The sequence below is a fragment of the Erpetoichthys calabaricus genome, chromosome 6, assembly GCF_900747795.2.
Source record: "Erpetoichthys calabaricus chromosome 6, fErpCal1.3, whole genome shotgun sequence".
Classification (NCBI taxonomy): Eukaryota; Metazoa; Chordata; class Cladistia; order Polypteriformes; family Polypteridae; genus Erpetoichthys; species Erpetoichthys calabaricus.
In genome coordinates, this window is record NC_041399.2 from 176,713,755 (window position 1) to 176,731,056 (window position 17,302).

The 17,302-nt window shown below is 37.5% G+C and overlaps 1 protein-coding gene across 1 annotated transcript in view; it reads left to right on the top strand.

Annotated features, from left to right (window-relative positions):
• Positions 1-17,302, top strand: part of vipr2 (vasoactive intestinal peptide receptor 2) — a 192,215-nt gene that overhangs the window by 7,597 nt on the left and 167,316 nt on the right. Inside the window, exon 2 of the mRNA XM_028804135.2 lies at positions 9,403-9,505. Within this exon, the coding sequence (XP_028659968.1) occupies positions 9,403-9,505 (103 nt within the window). The remainder of the gene's footprint in view (positions 1-9,402; positions 9,506-17,302) is intronic.

Genomic DNA, 17,302 nt, shown 5'->3' on the forward strand with positions numbered 1-17,302 from the left:
GATATCTTCGTTTTGTATGCCTTTGCTTTGCAGTACTCTCAGGATCTTTTTAGCCACTAAAAATTCTTCCAAGAAGGTTTATTTCTAAAATCTCTGCTTTCTTTCTTTGAATGCAAGCATTGCTTTGGGCTTTGTCATTGTTGATTGGTTCATCTTGCTCCTCTTTCTATTCATATCTTTACCTGATCCCAGACATTGCCTCTGTCTTTCCTATTTACAGTCAGATCATCTCCTAGTCATCTCTTTCCTTTCCAGCTGCCAGGCACCTGCTGTTGCGATGTTTGAGCTGAGACACCCAGAGAATGTTAAATAGCGATCAGGAGATGAAAAGTCAAATACCAAGCCTAATCTGAAACTGGGAATCTGTCCAACCTTTCCTCAATGCCAACATATTAGAACCAAAATCATAATAAGAAAATCAGAACAGGGGATCTAGTAATGAGAGAATCTAATTGTAGCACACACCACCTCAAAAGACTTGGTTAATTTGTAAATCTCAAAAGATCCGGAAGTGAAATGGCCTGACCTTTGTATGCTCGTGTTCATGTCATCATGCATGGTACGTTGTATGCTGGTTACCATAACAACCGATAAACATACAGGGCCCATGCAAAAAATAGATGGCTGTCAAAAGCACACTAAAAATAATGTAAATACTAAAACTGAACAGCAACTAGCAAAGAAGTAATTAAAATGAAAGCAAATAACACTTGCAGGCATTTGAGGCCTAATTATTATAGTTGTATGTGGAGTCTGATGTACAGGTGGTTGGACATAAAACTTTTAAGCAGGAAAGGTTATTATAGGAACAGTGACCAGCAAATTGATATCAATATAAAAAGCTTTTTAAAGCTTAGATGGTAATTAATGAAATATGCATTAAAAAGAGACCATGGAGTTAAACCTTTTGAAGTTATCTGCAGGTGGAAGCTCCTCCTGGCAATTAGAGGGCAGCACAGGAGTGAGACCATGTTTGCCATGATGGTAAGAGGCTCTTTGTTTCTTTGAGGTGTGTTAGTGGCTAGCACACAGTGCCAAGGCAGAAGGAATCTGACCATATTTCTCCTTTTAAGTAAAACATCCCTAAGGCTACTTAATAATTTTTGTCTTTTAGCATCAATCAGTGCTTAGGACTACAGTGGTGGCAGGATTGCTAGACTTAAGAATGTGACCTTGGGACCCCAAGACTTTATAATGCCACCTTTCATCTAGCAATTAAACACATGAGGGGTTTTAAAGTTACTTTAAGGCAAGTGGATACAATATCAGACATGGAGCTGAAATATGGACTCCCTGGTAAAAAGATGGGGAAGTCAGGATTGTGATACAATGAGAGGAGAAAAAGGAATGCATTTTAGTCTAGAATACTTTGATTAGTAATCCTAATTACTTACATATATTGCAGTCTTGTTTGTTATTTATTTGTGCAAAAATACAAGCGTGACTATTATGAACTATTGCTTACCCTGCTCTATTATGTGTCTCTTCAGGGTATCCTGCTGTGGCACACAGTGCCATTGGTATATTTGTAACCAAGCTGCAACTTTTACCCAGCAAAGTGACCCCAGAAATTTTGGGAACTTTAGAATTAAATACTTTCATCCTTTGATTCCATTATATAATTAAATAATAAATAATATATAAAAAAAAGTGAATTTCCCCTTGGGATTAATAAAGTATCTATCTATCTATCTATCTATCTATCTATCTATCTATCTATCTATCTATCTATCTATCTAATTCATTAGTGAGACCGCATCTAGAGTATTGTGTTCAGTTCTGGTCATTATACTACCAAAAAGATGTAGAAGCAGTTGATTATTTTCAGAAAAGTGCAACAAGGTGCATCCCAAAACTTAAGGACATGTTGACTCATTAGTCTTGACCAGAGGAGACTGTATGGGGACCTAATCCAGGTCTTTAAATCCTCAAAGGCTTCGATAAAGTAGATCCAATAGAACTCTTTCAGCTTTAAGGGTGAATAATGTACTCAAGGACACCAGTGGAAATTAAGGGAATGTGTATATGGGACTGAGGCCAGGATGCACTTCTTTAATCAAAGAGTTTTGGGAATCTGGTACAAACAACCAAGCCATGTAGTTGAAGCAGAAATCTTGATAACCTTTAAGAAATATCTGGATGAGATTTTGGAACAGCTAAGCTATTAGCTAAACAAACAAGCTTGATGAACTGAATCTGCTCTCATTTCACAAATTTCTTATTTTCCTGTTAGCCTACCTCACTTATAGCTGTAATATTTTAAAATGCCCAGGCTTGGATAAGCAGCCAGTTGGCAAGGTCATTAGAACAGTGTCTGGCTATGGGAGTTTTTCTGTTAAAACCAGCTGTGATTTTAATTTTCTCCAAGAATGTTGTTGACCAGAGTTATTGTTTTCCTCTCCTTGTGATGCTCATGTTGCTTGCAGCTAGCATGACCTTCTTGAATCCAGCATATCAATAGTCACAAGCAGAGATGAACTAGAGCAAGCAAGGACTCACAAATACCTTGGGCGATGCAAAAGTGCTTAATGCTTTTTATTCCAGTAATCAGCAGTGCAGTTTCTTCAAATAAATAAATAATCTACAATAAAACAGTGTTCCAGTGAGGAAGTCAAAACCAATAAATAAGTCCATAAATAATCCATTAGAAACAAGCCAGAATCATCTTTAAAATTCTCTTTTTCTCATGCTCTCTCTCACACTCTGGTTTTGCCATGCTCACCCACATTCTGGGCATGCTCAGCGGGGTTGAGACCTTGGCAAAAGTAGTCATCCTACTTGACTCCCATCCTGGTCACCATCCCTCGGTGTCCACTGGGATGCACAGATCCTGATTCCGTATTCCCTACAACCTAGGAGCTCCTCTTCGACTTCTGTCCTGGTCACCATCCCTTGGCACCCATTGTGATATGCTGAGCTTGACTCCATTTTCCTTATGCCTCAGCATCTTCTGGACCCCTTGGAGCCACTCATCGACTTCTGTGGCTGTCAACATACCTCAGCATCCATTGGGATGCACTGAGCTTGACTCCTTGTTCCCTATGAGCTCACCATCTGTAGGATCCCTAGGAGCATTCTGATCATTCCTGCTCTCAACAGCACAACAGAAGCCATCCAGTCCATGCTTGGAGCCTCTCTCACGCAGTTCCACTGTGGGGTTCTCCGACAACTAGCCACCTTCTCTTTGCAAGGAGTCCTGTCCAATTCTGTTCACTCTCCCTTTACTTCAATTACTTTTTCTTCTTTTTTATCCACATCTAACCTACTCATGGGCTGGTGTCCTGCCCGGGGTTTGTTTCCTGCTTTGTGCCCTGTGTTGGCTGGGATTGGCTCCAGCAGACCCCTGTGACCCTGTAGTTAGGATATAGCGGGTTGGATAATGGATGGATGGATCTAACCTATTCAGGCTCCTTTAAATCCTAGTGGGTTCAGGTGCCTGGATTACAACCTGAGGAGTCCCAACAAGATAACCGACAGAACTGATCGCGCCTGCACTCACAGAGACAGAACACACAGCTTTTAAAGTGAAACCACAAACTGCAACAAACCCAAAAATTTGCTTTACCACAGTCCTCCACTTTCATCTGACCATATTCCAATTATAATGTTAAAGGACTAATGTCATTATGTTAATCAAATTGAAATGGCCCTCTTTACTGTGTGCTTAACCTAATTAATGTATTTATGTGTGTAAGTGGCATATGGTTGTTATATCTTTCATTACATTAGTATCTGGAAGACCGTAGTAAGTGAAGGACAATGTATGAAAACAAACTGAATTACTTTACTTTTGTGTAGCACGTTGAGTGAGTGTTGTGTGTGTGACAAATAGAGGCACTGTCGACCCCTTGAACCCTCAGACCAGACGTCAGACACCAGATAAAAGTCCAAATATTGAATTTATTAGGACAAATACGTGCACAAAGCACCCTCCTCTCCACAACACTCATATAAATCAATACAATAATCAATCCTCCACTCTCCCAGACGCGTTGCCACCCTTCCACCCAGCTCAGCTCGCCGTCTGGGATTTCCCATGGTCCTTTTATAGTCCATGACCCAAAAGTGCTCCAGAACCCCTGTCCATGTAATTTCTTAGCACTTCCGGGTCGGATAAAAACCACTGTTTCTTTATCCTGGAAGCATGTCGTTCTTTCGGTCCATGTGACCAGGACGCACTTCCGGGTTATAGGGCACGTAGTATTCCCTGAGCCTCCCTACAGTGTCTCCTGGTGGTCCCCATGGTATCCAGCAGGGCTGGTTGTAAAAACTACAAGGTCCATGAGGCCCTGCTGGAATTCGGGGAACTTCCATGCTGCTGGGAGGGCTCCATCTGGCGGCTTGGAGGTGTTGGCCGGAATATATGGCCGGCCATCCCTCACATGTGTCACTCTGCCTAGAAGACAGGGATCAATACCTGTGAAAGGAAGACACACAGAGAGAGCAGGTTTTTTTATTTTGTACTTTTTAGGTGTGGTTTGTCCATCATTTCTGTATGCTAATTTATGAACAGTCACCTTCTTTGTTTGTTTTGCCTTTCTTACCATCATTCTTGGATTAGGGAGTCACTATAATAGGAGCCCCTCTTTATCTAGAGGTCAATTATACAACAAGTGACTCTACTCCGTTGGACCCTTGACCTGCAATGGCTTCATCCTGGGTATGACCCTAACCTAAAAGTAGCCCTGCAAGCAGGTGCTACAACTTGCAGGGAAAACTCAGAGATTGCTGGCAGGATTGGCACTCCTGCCACTGTAAAAAACCTCACACTGTTCCAGTGTGGTGCTGAGGTGTCACCCGTTGCACCGCTTCACTTGTCCCACTGGTCCCAATCGGGGTGGTTCGTCGTGTGGTGGGTGTGGCAGTGCACTGTAAAATCAATGCATGCCCTAACCTAGTGCCCAGCCCCACTTAGCACCTCCAGTCTGCATTACCTCCATAGTTGTGAATGTTACTTGTTATCACTGCTACAGTGCAGCATTTGGCTTTTCTTCTACAATCAAATTTAAAATAGTGAAAAAAATATTTTCACTTTTAAGACCATCTACAAACAATAGAAAAAAAAAACTACTTGCACATTTTATTTCTGAGGTACTAATTCTTTATCAGAAGCTTTTCATTTGGTTTTTGAATACTGTGTGAAAAGTTTACAATTTTCTCTGCCAGTTATCATCTTCACTTTGTTTCACTCTCATATGTCAGGAGACTGCTCTGAACACATGGTGATCCTGCATGCTATTCCTGGCTTACAGGATTTGATCAATGGGCCTGTGAAACACTGTGAGCATGACAAGCAGACACTCACTAGACCTTATGCTTTAATTATGTCAGGGGCTTCAAATCAACTTCATATCACAGGAAAGTAAAAGAATAGTCTGTGCTTTACTTAAGTTAAAAGATGATGAAAAAAAATACAGAAGTAGGACTACATATTCCAATGAAACTTAATGAAAAGCTATGAAATGGATCTTTTTGATTTATATAAAACAACATTATTGTTCACTCTCTTATAGAATATGTAGTTGAGGCATAGAAAAAAATCTGGATCCTGGAATGTCACTTACATGTATTCATCAACTGAATAAAATAGTGGTAAATATTAAATAAGCTGTCTTCAGGTTCTTCTATTTGTTAATCCATTTTCATAACAAACATTTTTGTGGTCACCATCAGATGGAGCTGCATTTATTTCCATTAGTAATTGCCACAAATCAGGAAAAAATCTGATTGGGATGGCACTTCTTGTAATAGGTGGTCTCATGCAAAAGTACATGTCAGGGGTTTGCCAGTTAAACTGACTGGATTGCTACTGGTAGTACCATTATATACCATTTCAGTTTTGTATTAAAGGTCCCACATTCTTCCATTCATTTTCATACCTCTTTTTCTTCTTGGTCAGTGTGTATTGGAGTTGGAGCCTCTTCTAGCATTAATTGACACATGGTAGGAATCTCAGATCTGGAATGGGACAATATTGCATCACCAGATACACACTTTGGAGTCATCTACAGATGTCATTTGGATTCCAGGTGTTAAGGCCATTGGGGAAAAAAGGAGTAATAGGACAACAATCAAACTCCACAGTGGAGGCAAACAAGTTTGGAACCATGGCACAAAAAGAAATACTCAGCTTCTATGACATACCAGTCGGAGTTCAAATCGTTAATAAAGAGACAGGTTATCCTCAGTGTAGGTATTAATATCCATTGACCCAACTCATCTAGTTCAGGGTCAAGGCCTATTTATTGTTGTTTAATCGTTTAGTTGAATCAAACTCTTCATACTGTATCTTGATGGACTTTAGCACATAAAAAGTCTCTCTCTCTGAAACTGCTTCTCTGAGTTCCTTCAAGGTCATATGCAGTGTCTCAGTAATTCTATCCACCCATAGTCTCGATTATCCCCTTCTCCTTTTACCTTCAGTTTCGTCCATCATGAGATTCTTCTCCAATCAAACCTTCCAATGAGAAGTCTGATCGTATTTCTTTAAGTATTGATTTGTTGGATCTTTGCTAATGATGTGATGCTTACCGGCTGTTTAGTGTCTTGTCTAAATTTGCAACAGCTGTTGTTCCTAGAAGTGTTGTTTAATTTCACGACTGTAGTCTTCATCTACTGCAATCTTGGACTCAAGGAAAACAAGATCTGTTACTGCTTCTAGTTCCTTTATTAGCAATGAATTCAGAGGGCTAGTTGACATAATCTGGGTTTTCTTGATGTTGAAAAAAAGTCAGCTTATGCGCCTTCTTTAAGTTTCATCACAAGTCTCTTCAAATGTTTTTCACTTTCAGCCATTCAGTGTCATCTTCCTATCTAAGGTTTTTGATATTTCTATCAGCAGTTTTGATTCCAACATCTGTGTTCTCTAGAATATCATTTTGCATGAGATACTCGGGATGTAGCTTTAATAAGTTGGGTGACATACAGCCTTGTCGTACTCCTTTCCTTATCTTGAGCCAGTTTGTTTTTCCATGTTTAGTTCTAACAGTTGATTCAAACTGCCTCTCTGTAGGTTCTTCGTGAGGCAGATGAGATGACCTAGTATCCCCATTTGTTTAAAGATGAACACACCATAGTTTGTTAGCTTTAGAGTAGTCAATAAAACAGAAACAGATGTTCTTCTGGAATTCCACTGATTTTTCCAATATTTAGGTGTATGTTAGCAATTTGATCTCTGGTGCCATAATCAATTTTTAAAGCTTTATTAACAATAGCACATACTTAATAAACCACCCAAAATAATTCTACAAAAGTTTATAAAACTTAAGACATTTATTACTTTATTACAGAACATTTATTCAGGCTAGAAATTCTTTTTAGGATATGGACTAGCTGGAGCAATCTTGAGTAGACTCTGAACTTTTTCATAACTGGAAGTAGAAAGAGGAGAATAAAAGAAATGGATGAATGGATTTTAATATGTAGTAAAGTCTGGGAGTAAATTTATTGTGTCAAAAGAAATTAAGTAGAACCGGTACCTTATTTGAGATGTATTGTACTGTATTTTACTACCCATACATTCACAGTCACTTATACATTTTTATGTCTAGTGTTCTAGTACTACTGCTATGGTATCTATAAAATCAGTCTCATTGCTGAAAATGAATAATTGCTCAATAAAGGTGTCTATAAAGAAGTCAAAATGCAGAATGAATGTGTACAAAATATGCACCATGGTTAGCACAGCCTGACTCAACACTTCTCTCTCTTTTTTGAAGGCAATTAAAGTAGGATTCTTTTGTAAATCTATATTGTGAAATATCTTTCTCTTGAAGACATTCTTTCTATTGTGGGTTTTTGAAAAGAAAAAACAATGTAACATTGTGAAAGCTATTATAATGGTTAAATAAATACTGAACTTTTATAATATATTTTCTCCCACATTATTTTAATAACATGACCCCTTTAAATGTACAAGAAGCTACATGGGCACCAGCAAGCCCCTTAACAAAACCTTTTATAATGTAATTACAATGTTTTACAAGTTGTAGAGATTCCCAGGGCATTGGAGAAGCACTGTCGGATCTCAGAAGAAGCAGCAAGTGTTTGTATACAATGCTTTTCAGTGGAGTGCTTGTCAACCGCTCCACTTTCAGCCCCCCAAAGGTTGTGCTGTTGTAAATTCTTTTTTTTTCTTTTATGCGAAAAAGAACAAGAATTGATTTAGTTCAAGTCTGAAAAATGTAATTCATTTTATGAAGATAATTAGAAACATACTTTCCAGGGCAATCAATAACCAACATATCTCATCCATTAGGCATAAAAATGCATCAGGTACAACATTTGCTGCTAATTGGGATGACATTATGTTAAGGAATAGTATTTTTTAATTAACAAGTAGCCCATTCACCCACTCCCAAAAAGAAAAAAAATGCAATGCCAAAAGCCCTAAAGACAAACTTAAGAGCCTGTGTGAAATGTTCCTTAAAGAAAGAGTCTATGAAAAAAGTCTATTCTCGATTCAGAGCAATTCTCCTTTGGTTGCCTTACGAGTTGTACTACAATGTTTATGCCCCACTTTAGTGAACAACCAATGGACTTCATAGCCATGAATACTTTGATAAAAAAAGTCAATTAAAAATAGTATTCATATTACCTTCCTAATCTTATAAGTCTGCCGTTAAATAGTATCTAGGCACGAACTCTTAGGATGTATTGGTTGTTCTGTATAAATTGATGTGAATGTGGTAACTTTCACATTTTCAAATTCAGCTATTGAAATCTTATCATGGCTAACTGATTTCAACTGATAAAACAGTTTGGATCTTATTACTTGGTTTTTGGACTTCCTGAAGATTCTTTGTTCTGCCAGTGTCTTCTGTGCGATTTTTCTGCCTTGACTACAATGTATATAACACTTGCATCACCAGCCATAGGAAGTCTGAACTAATAATAATTATCTCCATGTCTGAACCAATACATTTTCTTTTGATGGTTTATATGCACTATTTTGCATCTGAATTTGCAGTATAAACATATTTCAATTTCTAGAAAATATACTTTGGACATAAAACTCATTTGTTTGTGAAATTTTAACATTAAGATTATAACAAAAACATAAAAAGAGATTTAAAAACTAGACAGACAAAAAGCTTTACTCCATACAAAGAAAAGCAAACAATCAAATCAAATTTTTTTGTCCCAGTCAAATTGCATGCACAGAATTGTGGACACCAAGATGGATTGACATGATGACATCATAAGCGTATATTGATTTAACAAAAAGGTGTTGTTAATTTGTCCAATATTTTATGGGTAATATTGTAGGTAATGTGAATCTTAGAATTGGAGAGTAGGGTTTGGTTTACATTACGGATAATAAACATCTCTATAAATGATTCTAGAGACCGGTGAACAAAAATATAAACAGTTCTTGTTAATAAGTTTTCTCATTTTCTTCAGGTGAATGGAATGCATCCAGAATGCCGCTTTCTCTTAGAGATTCAACAAGAAGCAATAGAATGTGAGGAAATACTAAAACAAATTGGGCCCTCAAACAGTCAAGGTAAGAAACACTATGAAGTCATGCAGTTTTCATTCCTTTGAGATCTCAGACTATCAATGGCCATCTGTGCCAACTTGGCTGCAAAGTACTAATATTTGACACGGTCATCAAGTGCTTTGTAGACTCCGATTCAGCACAAATTCCATTTCATGTCAGTTATGAACAGTACTATATAATGCAGGCGTTTAAAACACATAGCCCGGGGGCCGTGTGCAGCCCCTGAGGCAATTATCTGCAGCCCGCAACAACTTACTTGAACTGCCAAAATCTACCACTAAAATCTGTTTTACTTTGCAGCATTTTCCTCACAATACTGTTTCTGATGATAAGAATTAAAATACAATTCTCCTTACTTACCTCAACATTCAGTGTTACTTTTGCTTCCAGTGACGTCAGATAAACAAACAGTCGACGTACATAAGGTTTGCAAATTACTTTGTATAGTTCTTGCTGTTATTTATTTGTTGATTCCAGGATAAATGGGAAAATGTATATTTTGTCACGGATGTTGGAGACAGAGCCCAGTGTCTCATTTGCTTGCAGTTTCTCTTGGAGTTTAAGGAGTACAATGTACATCGACATTACAATACACTGCATTGAGAACAGTATGGTGCATTGTCTAGCAAACTGCGGGAGGAAAAGGTTCAGTAACTGAAAACAATTACAAAACAGCGAACCTTTATCTCGAATGTTAGTAAGTCAAGCGAAGATTCTGTAAAAGCGAGTTTTGTCCTCTGTAACATGATAGTAAAATCTTCGCGACCGTTCACTGAAGGCCAGTTCATAAAAGATTGTTTTATAAAGGCATGTGAAATTTGTTTGGACAAAAAGAAACTGTTTGAAGGCATAAGTCTGTACGCAAATACTGTTGCTAGAAGAATCACTGAATCAGCTAGTAACATTCTTCAGCAACTGATTACAGCATAACATGTTTTTGAAGCATATTCCATGACACTTGATGAGAGTACTGGTGTAACAGTTGCTGCATGCTGTGCTGTGTTCATTCATAGGGTTGATGAAAACCTAAACGTAAAAAGGCACAACATCTGGTCGTGACATTTTTCAAGAATTGGAAGGTTGCATTAACAGAGCAGGCCTGCCATGGAATACATTTGTGTCCGTGGCACAGACGATGCAACAGCAATATATTCTGAAAACGTTGGTGTTGTGGAATTATTGAAAGCAAAAAAAAACAGCTTTCTTTGGTCGGTTCTTTTACTGCCATACGCTGCATTCTGTATTAGGAAGCGCTGTATGGCAAAAGTCTACAAATGAAAGAAGTTATGGATGTTGTTGTTAAGACAGTTAATTTTATACAAGCATGAGGTCTCAACCACAGGCAGTTCACTTCATTCTTGTCTGATATGGACACAGTACATGGAGAGTTGCTGTATCATACCGAAGTCAGATGGTTAAGTCGGGGAAGACATTTTTTGCTTTAAGGCAGAAGACCGCGCTTTTTACGGCATTGAAACATATGAGCCACTGAGAATTGATGCATTTTTGAATTTCATATGAAAAGAATTCTGAAAAGTTGTTCAATGCCTTGTTGCAACCTGACGTTCATAATAATTCTTTACAAATAAATAATGAAAAGCAGATATACTAATTTAGTGATGTAGTTGTGATCATAAGGCCAGTGTCTGTGAAATTTGTGTGGCCATTTAATTATACCCTACGTGGTAACTTTCAGACTCTTGTATGAATTTTAAACTGTGGTAAATAAAGCATTTTATGTTTCAGTGATCTAATAAGTCTGAGTCGAGTTCAAGACTCATGGTAGCAGAGTTCTTTGCCTTTACTTCAGCTGTGTGCAGCTCTGCATATGTCCCACAAAAAAGCAACTTGCTCATTGTAATTTATAATAAGAACTCCTTAAAGGCTCTCTGGAGTGAAGTGTGAGTAAAAAAATACATATAGTGTGTGAAGTTATTGGGAGTCCAAAAAGGGACGTCACAAATGAAATGTAGTAAGTTGCACATTAAAAGAGTTTCATTAAAATGAAAACCCACAGTGTGCAAACAGCAGGAGTAAGTGATTTTCCAAACTTGCTTGTACACAAAAGTGCTCAAAGTATTATTAATTGGAGCATTTTCACATTCTGCAGCTTCCATTGACACGTTATTCACAGCCTAGTGATTTCTTTGTAAAGCACTCTGTACCAAGACGACAAATTTGAACATGAAACGAAGTTAAGCAATAACAGTAGATGAAACAATGATGGGGTGTGCACCAGAACATGACAAAATTGTGCTTAATAGGAGCCAAGCACGCTGTGTATCTCATTAATCTTCACCAACTAGATCCCGATTAACATTTGCTGTCTGCAGATATTTTGCTTTACTTCTCTTACAGATATAGTCATTGTTCTGTACATAACAGTTAAGATTGTTCCATATATAAAACACAACAGGATCTCAGCTTAACAGTAATAGATGAACTTTCATGTCATTATTCTATACAATTTTTATAAAATTTTTTGAAAAAAAAAAAAGACAGTAGCATTGCAAGCAGGTAGACAGAGCAATTCACACATGCTAGATCTGCAAATGTGTTCTCTTCCCTCAGACAAAAAATGTTGCTTCAAAAATGAAAGAATCAGGTGCAGTAGTCCAGGTAAGGAGCTGCATGCGGTCACATGTGAAAAATCAGTCTGTAACTTAAAAATAGGAATCACGTTTTAGTAGAGATCTGATAACACAGCTAGTTTAATAATACATTCACCGCATATCTAACTGATGAAAGAGCAGGACAGAATTATCTATCCATCTTCTATTAATAAGAAATTTGAAATTCTGTTGATAAGCTCTACTGCTTCCAAGGAATGCCGTTTTAGTCTTAAGAGAAAAAAGGACAGCATACAGCTATATATCTTGAAATATGGTAATACAAGGGTACTAGTTTGTGCTGAGATGATGAATATTATTCTGGCATGTACTATGTCCAAAACTAAACTCAATTAAATTAACTATATATGAAAAATCTGTAAATGAATGTCTTCAAAACTTGTACCTTTAAATATGCTTTTATTTAGTGTTGCAAATAGTATTTGTTCATCTGCAAAATTTTCCAAAGCAGTTCCTAAAGTGAACTTGCAAGGCTTGCCAGCGAGCTTGTTCGCCAGAGTTCTTTCCGAGAAAAAATTCACCATGGCTTTTTGTTCCCGGAGCCCCATGATGCTTTGCAAGGCCAGCATGACATCACAGAACTGCTGCAGTTATGGTGGTTGGGGACATCATTACCTGATCAGAATTACCTGCCTGATTTGTGTTGCACATGCACAGAACTTTCATGAATGCCTATTGTAAGTGTACTCCATCTCACATTTTGTAGAGCTGTCTGATCTGCTTAAGGCATGCATGAAAAATTTACAACGTATAATTTCCATGTGTGAAGTCACTATCCGATTGGTACTCTAGCAGGATTTGCACGGCGCATGCATTAAAAAAAAAAAAAAACTTGCAGTATTTTCATTTGAGGGGTACATTAGTTGATCATAATAGAATATTATGAAAATACTTAGTTGTTCTGCATAGATTCATTGTATGTAGTGTCTTCACTGCTGGATGATACATGTTATGCTCTTCACTAGCATAAATCACGTAGGGAGAGAGACAGCCCCACTAGCATGTAAAGCTGATCTCTTATATCACAGTCTCTGTGTGTGTTAGACAGTCATAGTGATAGGAGCCTGGGAGATGTGAAGAGATGGATAAAGGACTCAAAGTGTAATTATATCTGAGGGAGGCACAGTGGTACAGTGGTTAGCATTGCAGCCTCACAGTTCAGGTCACATTTTTGGCCACAGAAATCAGTCCAGCATAGTTGACGCTTCTCTAGCCTTCAGGGACACTTAGGATCATTGCACCATTACAATCCACTAGTATAGTTTTTACTTCCCTGTTGACTTTAATATATTTTGCCATGTTCGCCAAAATTCACAAATATTTTCGTGTTTTCATTGATCTCAAAGTGAAGAGAATTCATCTGGGTTAGCTCATTACTAGCATATAGCAAAATAAATTAGATTATAATGGCACTGGACATGCCAGATTTTAATAGTGTATAATACTTGTTAATTTTTGTATCATGCCTTGTATTGCGCTTTCAATTCATGTTCACTTCATCATATAAAGTACATTGTACTCTTGTCTGCTATGAAAGATAAGTCATAAATAAGTGTTACTTGGTTTAATGATCAATTGTAGCCTTTTTAACAAAATCTGTGTATCTTTGCCTGACAGTGCACACGGTCACATTGTGGATAGCTCCACATACAGCCATCGTAACCTGGACTTTATATATTTTTTCCAGTTTGTCATTGGCCCCTAAAATGAATTTATATATAAATTTTGGGGGTTTTAGCGGTCAATGAATTTAATAGTCAGGATAGCTATCTGGTTTACCACATTTTGCTGTTTGATGCAGGGTTGCCAGGCTCTGGCTTGGCAGGACAAATAGGAGTGATCAACAAGTGCCGTCTTTACTGGTATAATGGTCAACATCACATACTCCTGACCTTCCAAGATTGTGGAATAATCAAAACTAAATAAAACCCTTGCATTTTTATTGTTTAAAAATCTGGTTACAAATTCTTTTCTATTGTTCAACTTTGATTTACATCCCACATTCTGACTTTGGCCGAATTAAATATTGTGGTTACTGACTCTTTTGCTACATTTCTCAAACTTTTATTTTGTCTCACATCCTTGCCTTTGTTTATTTAATTCCTGCACTTCCGGTTACAACCTTGGTTGGTTATTACTTGTATGATCCATCCATCCATTATCCAACCCGCTATATCCTAACTACAGGGTCACGGGGGTCTGCTGGAGCCAATCCCAGCCAACACAGGGCACAAGGCAGGAAACAAACCCTGTTAATTTAAACTGCTGCTGCCTAGCTCAATCAGTTCATCTGTCTGACTTTATCTCTTACAGTTAAAACGTAAATGCTTTGAAATTCACTGTACAAGAAAGGACTGAATTACATACCTGTTGGTAATGCAGTAAACATTTACACATTCATTCATCTACTCATCACTTTATTGTACCTGCCTCTTCTAAAGTAGGGTTACTAGCAGGAGTGCCTGGCACTCTCTAGAGTAGGGGTGCAGCCTGCAGTGAGGCCACTGACCAAATTTCAGAACAAACCATAGCCTGTGGTATTGCTGTGCAATAATAGGCATTTGGGCAAAATTTAGAAAGAAATATAACTAACAGTCTAACTAACTGTGCAAACAGGGGAAAAAATTGGTGGTGAAAGAGAGATAAAAAACTTATTGTCCAAAGGGGGAAATTTGCTTCAACAGTTTAGATTTGCATACCAGACAAACAAACATTCAGCTTTCTATATTAGATATGGGCACTGAAACCTATTCCAGTGACATACTGAACAAGAGAGAAATCAACACTAAACACTACACCATCACTTTGCAAGACACATACACACTTTCATATATAGGAATATATTTAAGAAGTAAAGGTTTTAAATTATTGCATCTATCTAACCATTAGGATAAGCATCAAGAAGTGCCAAAAATATGAAAATAAATGGGTTTAAATTGTAAATAACTGATAACACAAAAAATGAAACCATTTTACTGGACCTGTCCACACTGTGTCAGACAGGGGTCCTTCACTACTTTCCAACCTGTCCAACACAATTCTATCAGCATTCCCTTTCTTGCTTTCAATCAGTTTTTCTCTGCATCTTGTCTCTCATTCCAAGGCCTCTTTTTGCTTCATATCACAGAGCTTTTGCCCACTTATCTTCTGAATCTTGCATTAATGTCACTGCAACAGACAGCAGGTCTAAAGGATGGATTTGATATTTTTGAAGTCAAACATATTTTACAGTTAAGCAAGGATATATTCATCTGGCCAAGAAACTCACATTTGTTAAATAAGACATTATTTAAAAATAAAAAATCAAAGTCCTCCTGATCAGCATACAATGGCAGTAATGACACCAGAAGAAATGTAAAAAACAAAAGCTTTATAGTTTATGAAAATGTGCCCATTTGGAAACAGATAAACAGATTATTCCTGAATATTAATTCATTTCTTGAGATTGCATACAAAATGTACAAATGTATCTCCATTACATTGTTGAGTCTCCATGATTTTCAAAAAAGTCCAGCTGTCCACTTCACTTCGTTCCTTTCTTCATACAGCATGTGACAGCCTTTCACCCCAGGGTTGTGGTTACTTATAGCTTATTTTGAGAACAGTGGAGTTGTAATTGTACTTTGATAATGATTCAAGCATTACGGTTAGATTTTTTTTTTCGTGAAAATGACATTTTTCTAACAATTTAGGCAAAGAAGCACTAATTTTATATCATTGATATGGCAAACTACAAAGATGATGAATGTTTAGCCTCATTGCTAGGCCTAATCTGTATGAGATAAATGATAAAGAGCTGAAAAAGATCAAAAATTACTGAAAGTGTACAGAGACCGAATTATACTGATAGAGACTAAAAAATGTATAACCCAGCACTATGGCGAGGCTCAGAACAAATTGGTGATGCACATATGGAAAATGTTACAGCTGCTCCTTCAGATTTCATATACATTCACAGCAGTTACAAAAATACACATTGCTTACATTTGCTTTGCCAGCAAATGGCATTTTTAAAACTATACAATTTTATTTCTCACTCAGGCTTCATTTTTAAATGCAGGGCAACGAATGACTCCTTTGAACATTTTGGAACTGCAATAGTCTTCAGAGTAAGGAGTTTAACAACATTTTTATTTTCTTAGGTTGTAAGTAGTCATCCCTGGCAATGCTGGGTCCACAAACTTATAGATAACCTTTAAAAAGTATGCTGTAAAAGGGCAGCAATGGAAAGTACACACACACACACACCATTTTTAATGTTATTTTTATACCCCTAAAATGTGAATTTTAAAATGATTTTATTGAAAATCACTCTGCTAAACACCTTAATATGTGCTTTACTTTGTGTTATTCTGGTCCAGTGAGTCCAATTCGCAGCATAGCTTCCATTACACATATTGTTGTGCACATGCAAACATCACCCATTCCAGTCTCTCTGGACAGGAAAGACAGTGCCAAGAATCTAATATAAATTCATTACTCCTTGAAATGTGATAGGCATGGTGTCTGAAATAAGAATACTCACCACTTTTGAAGTATTTGGTAAGTTTTTAGGTGTTTGTATCACATTTGCTCTGATATGCCATAAACCACAATTGTAAGCCTCTGGGGTAGACTAATTTCTTTAGATATAATACTCTACCATGGCTGTTCGTTTGTCTGTCCAGGATTTTAAATCACATGTAGTTCACAAACCGTTTGACCTATTGACCTGAAATTTGGCACACATATACTATGTGACCTCTACTATCCACTTTCGGGGTGATGATTGACCTCCAAGGTTATTCCTATTTTTGTTTTTATTTTATTTTATTGTAGAATCAGGTCTCGGCAGCGGCCAGCTGTGCGGCCTTGTGGTGCATGCGTATGGGCGCCTTTCTCATTCCTACCACCTTCGCCGTCACTTCCCCTACCTTTTCATATCTTTAATCATTCTTGAGGCAGATTCAAGATTTAAGTGCCAGCTTAAGTGAAAAATGAAAGAAAACGTACTAAGTAATGGCAACACAAACACTGACTTAATCAGTTTTAAAGCGAAAACATGCCCTTCAAAAGAAGAGAAGAAGCAGGTGCTAGGTTGGAGAAAAGAAGAGATGGTCAGGAAACAACAAGAGCATCAACCTCTGAGCAAACGAATGGTAAATGTGCAGAGAAACAGGATGAAAACTAG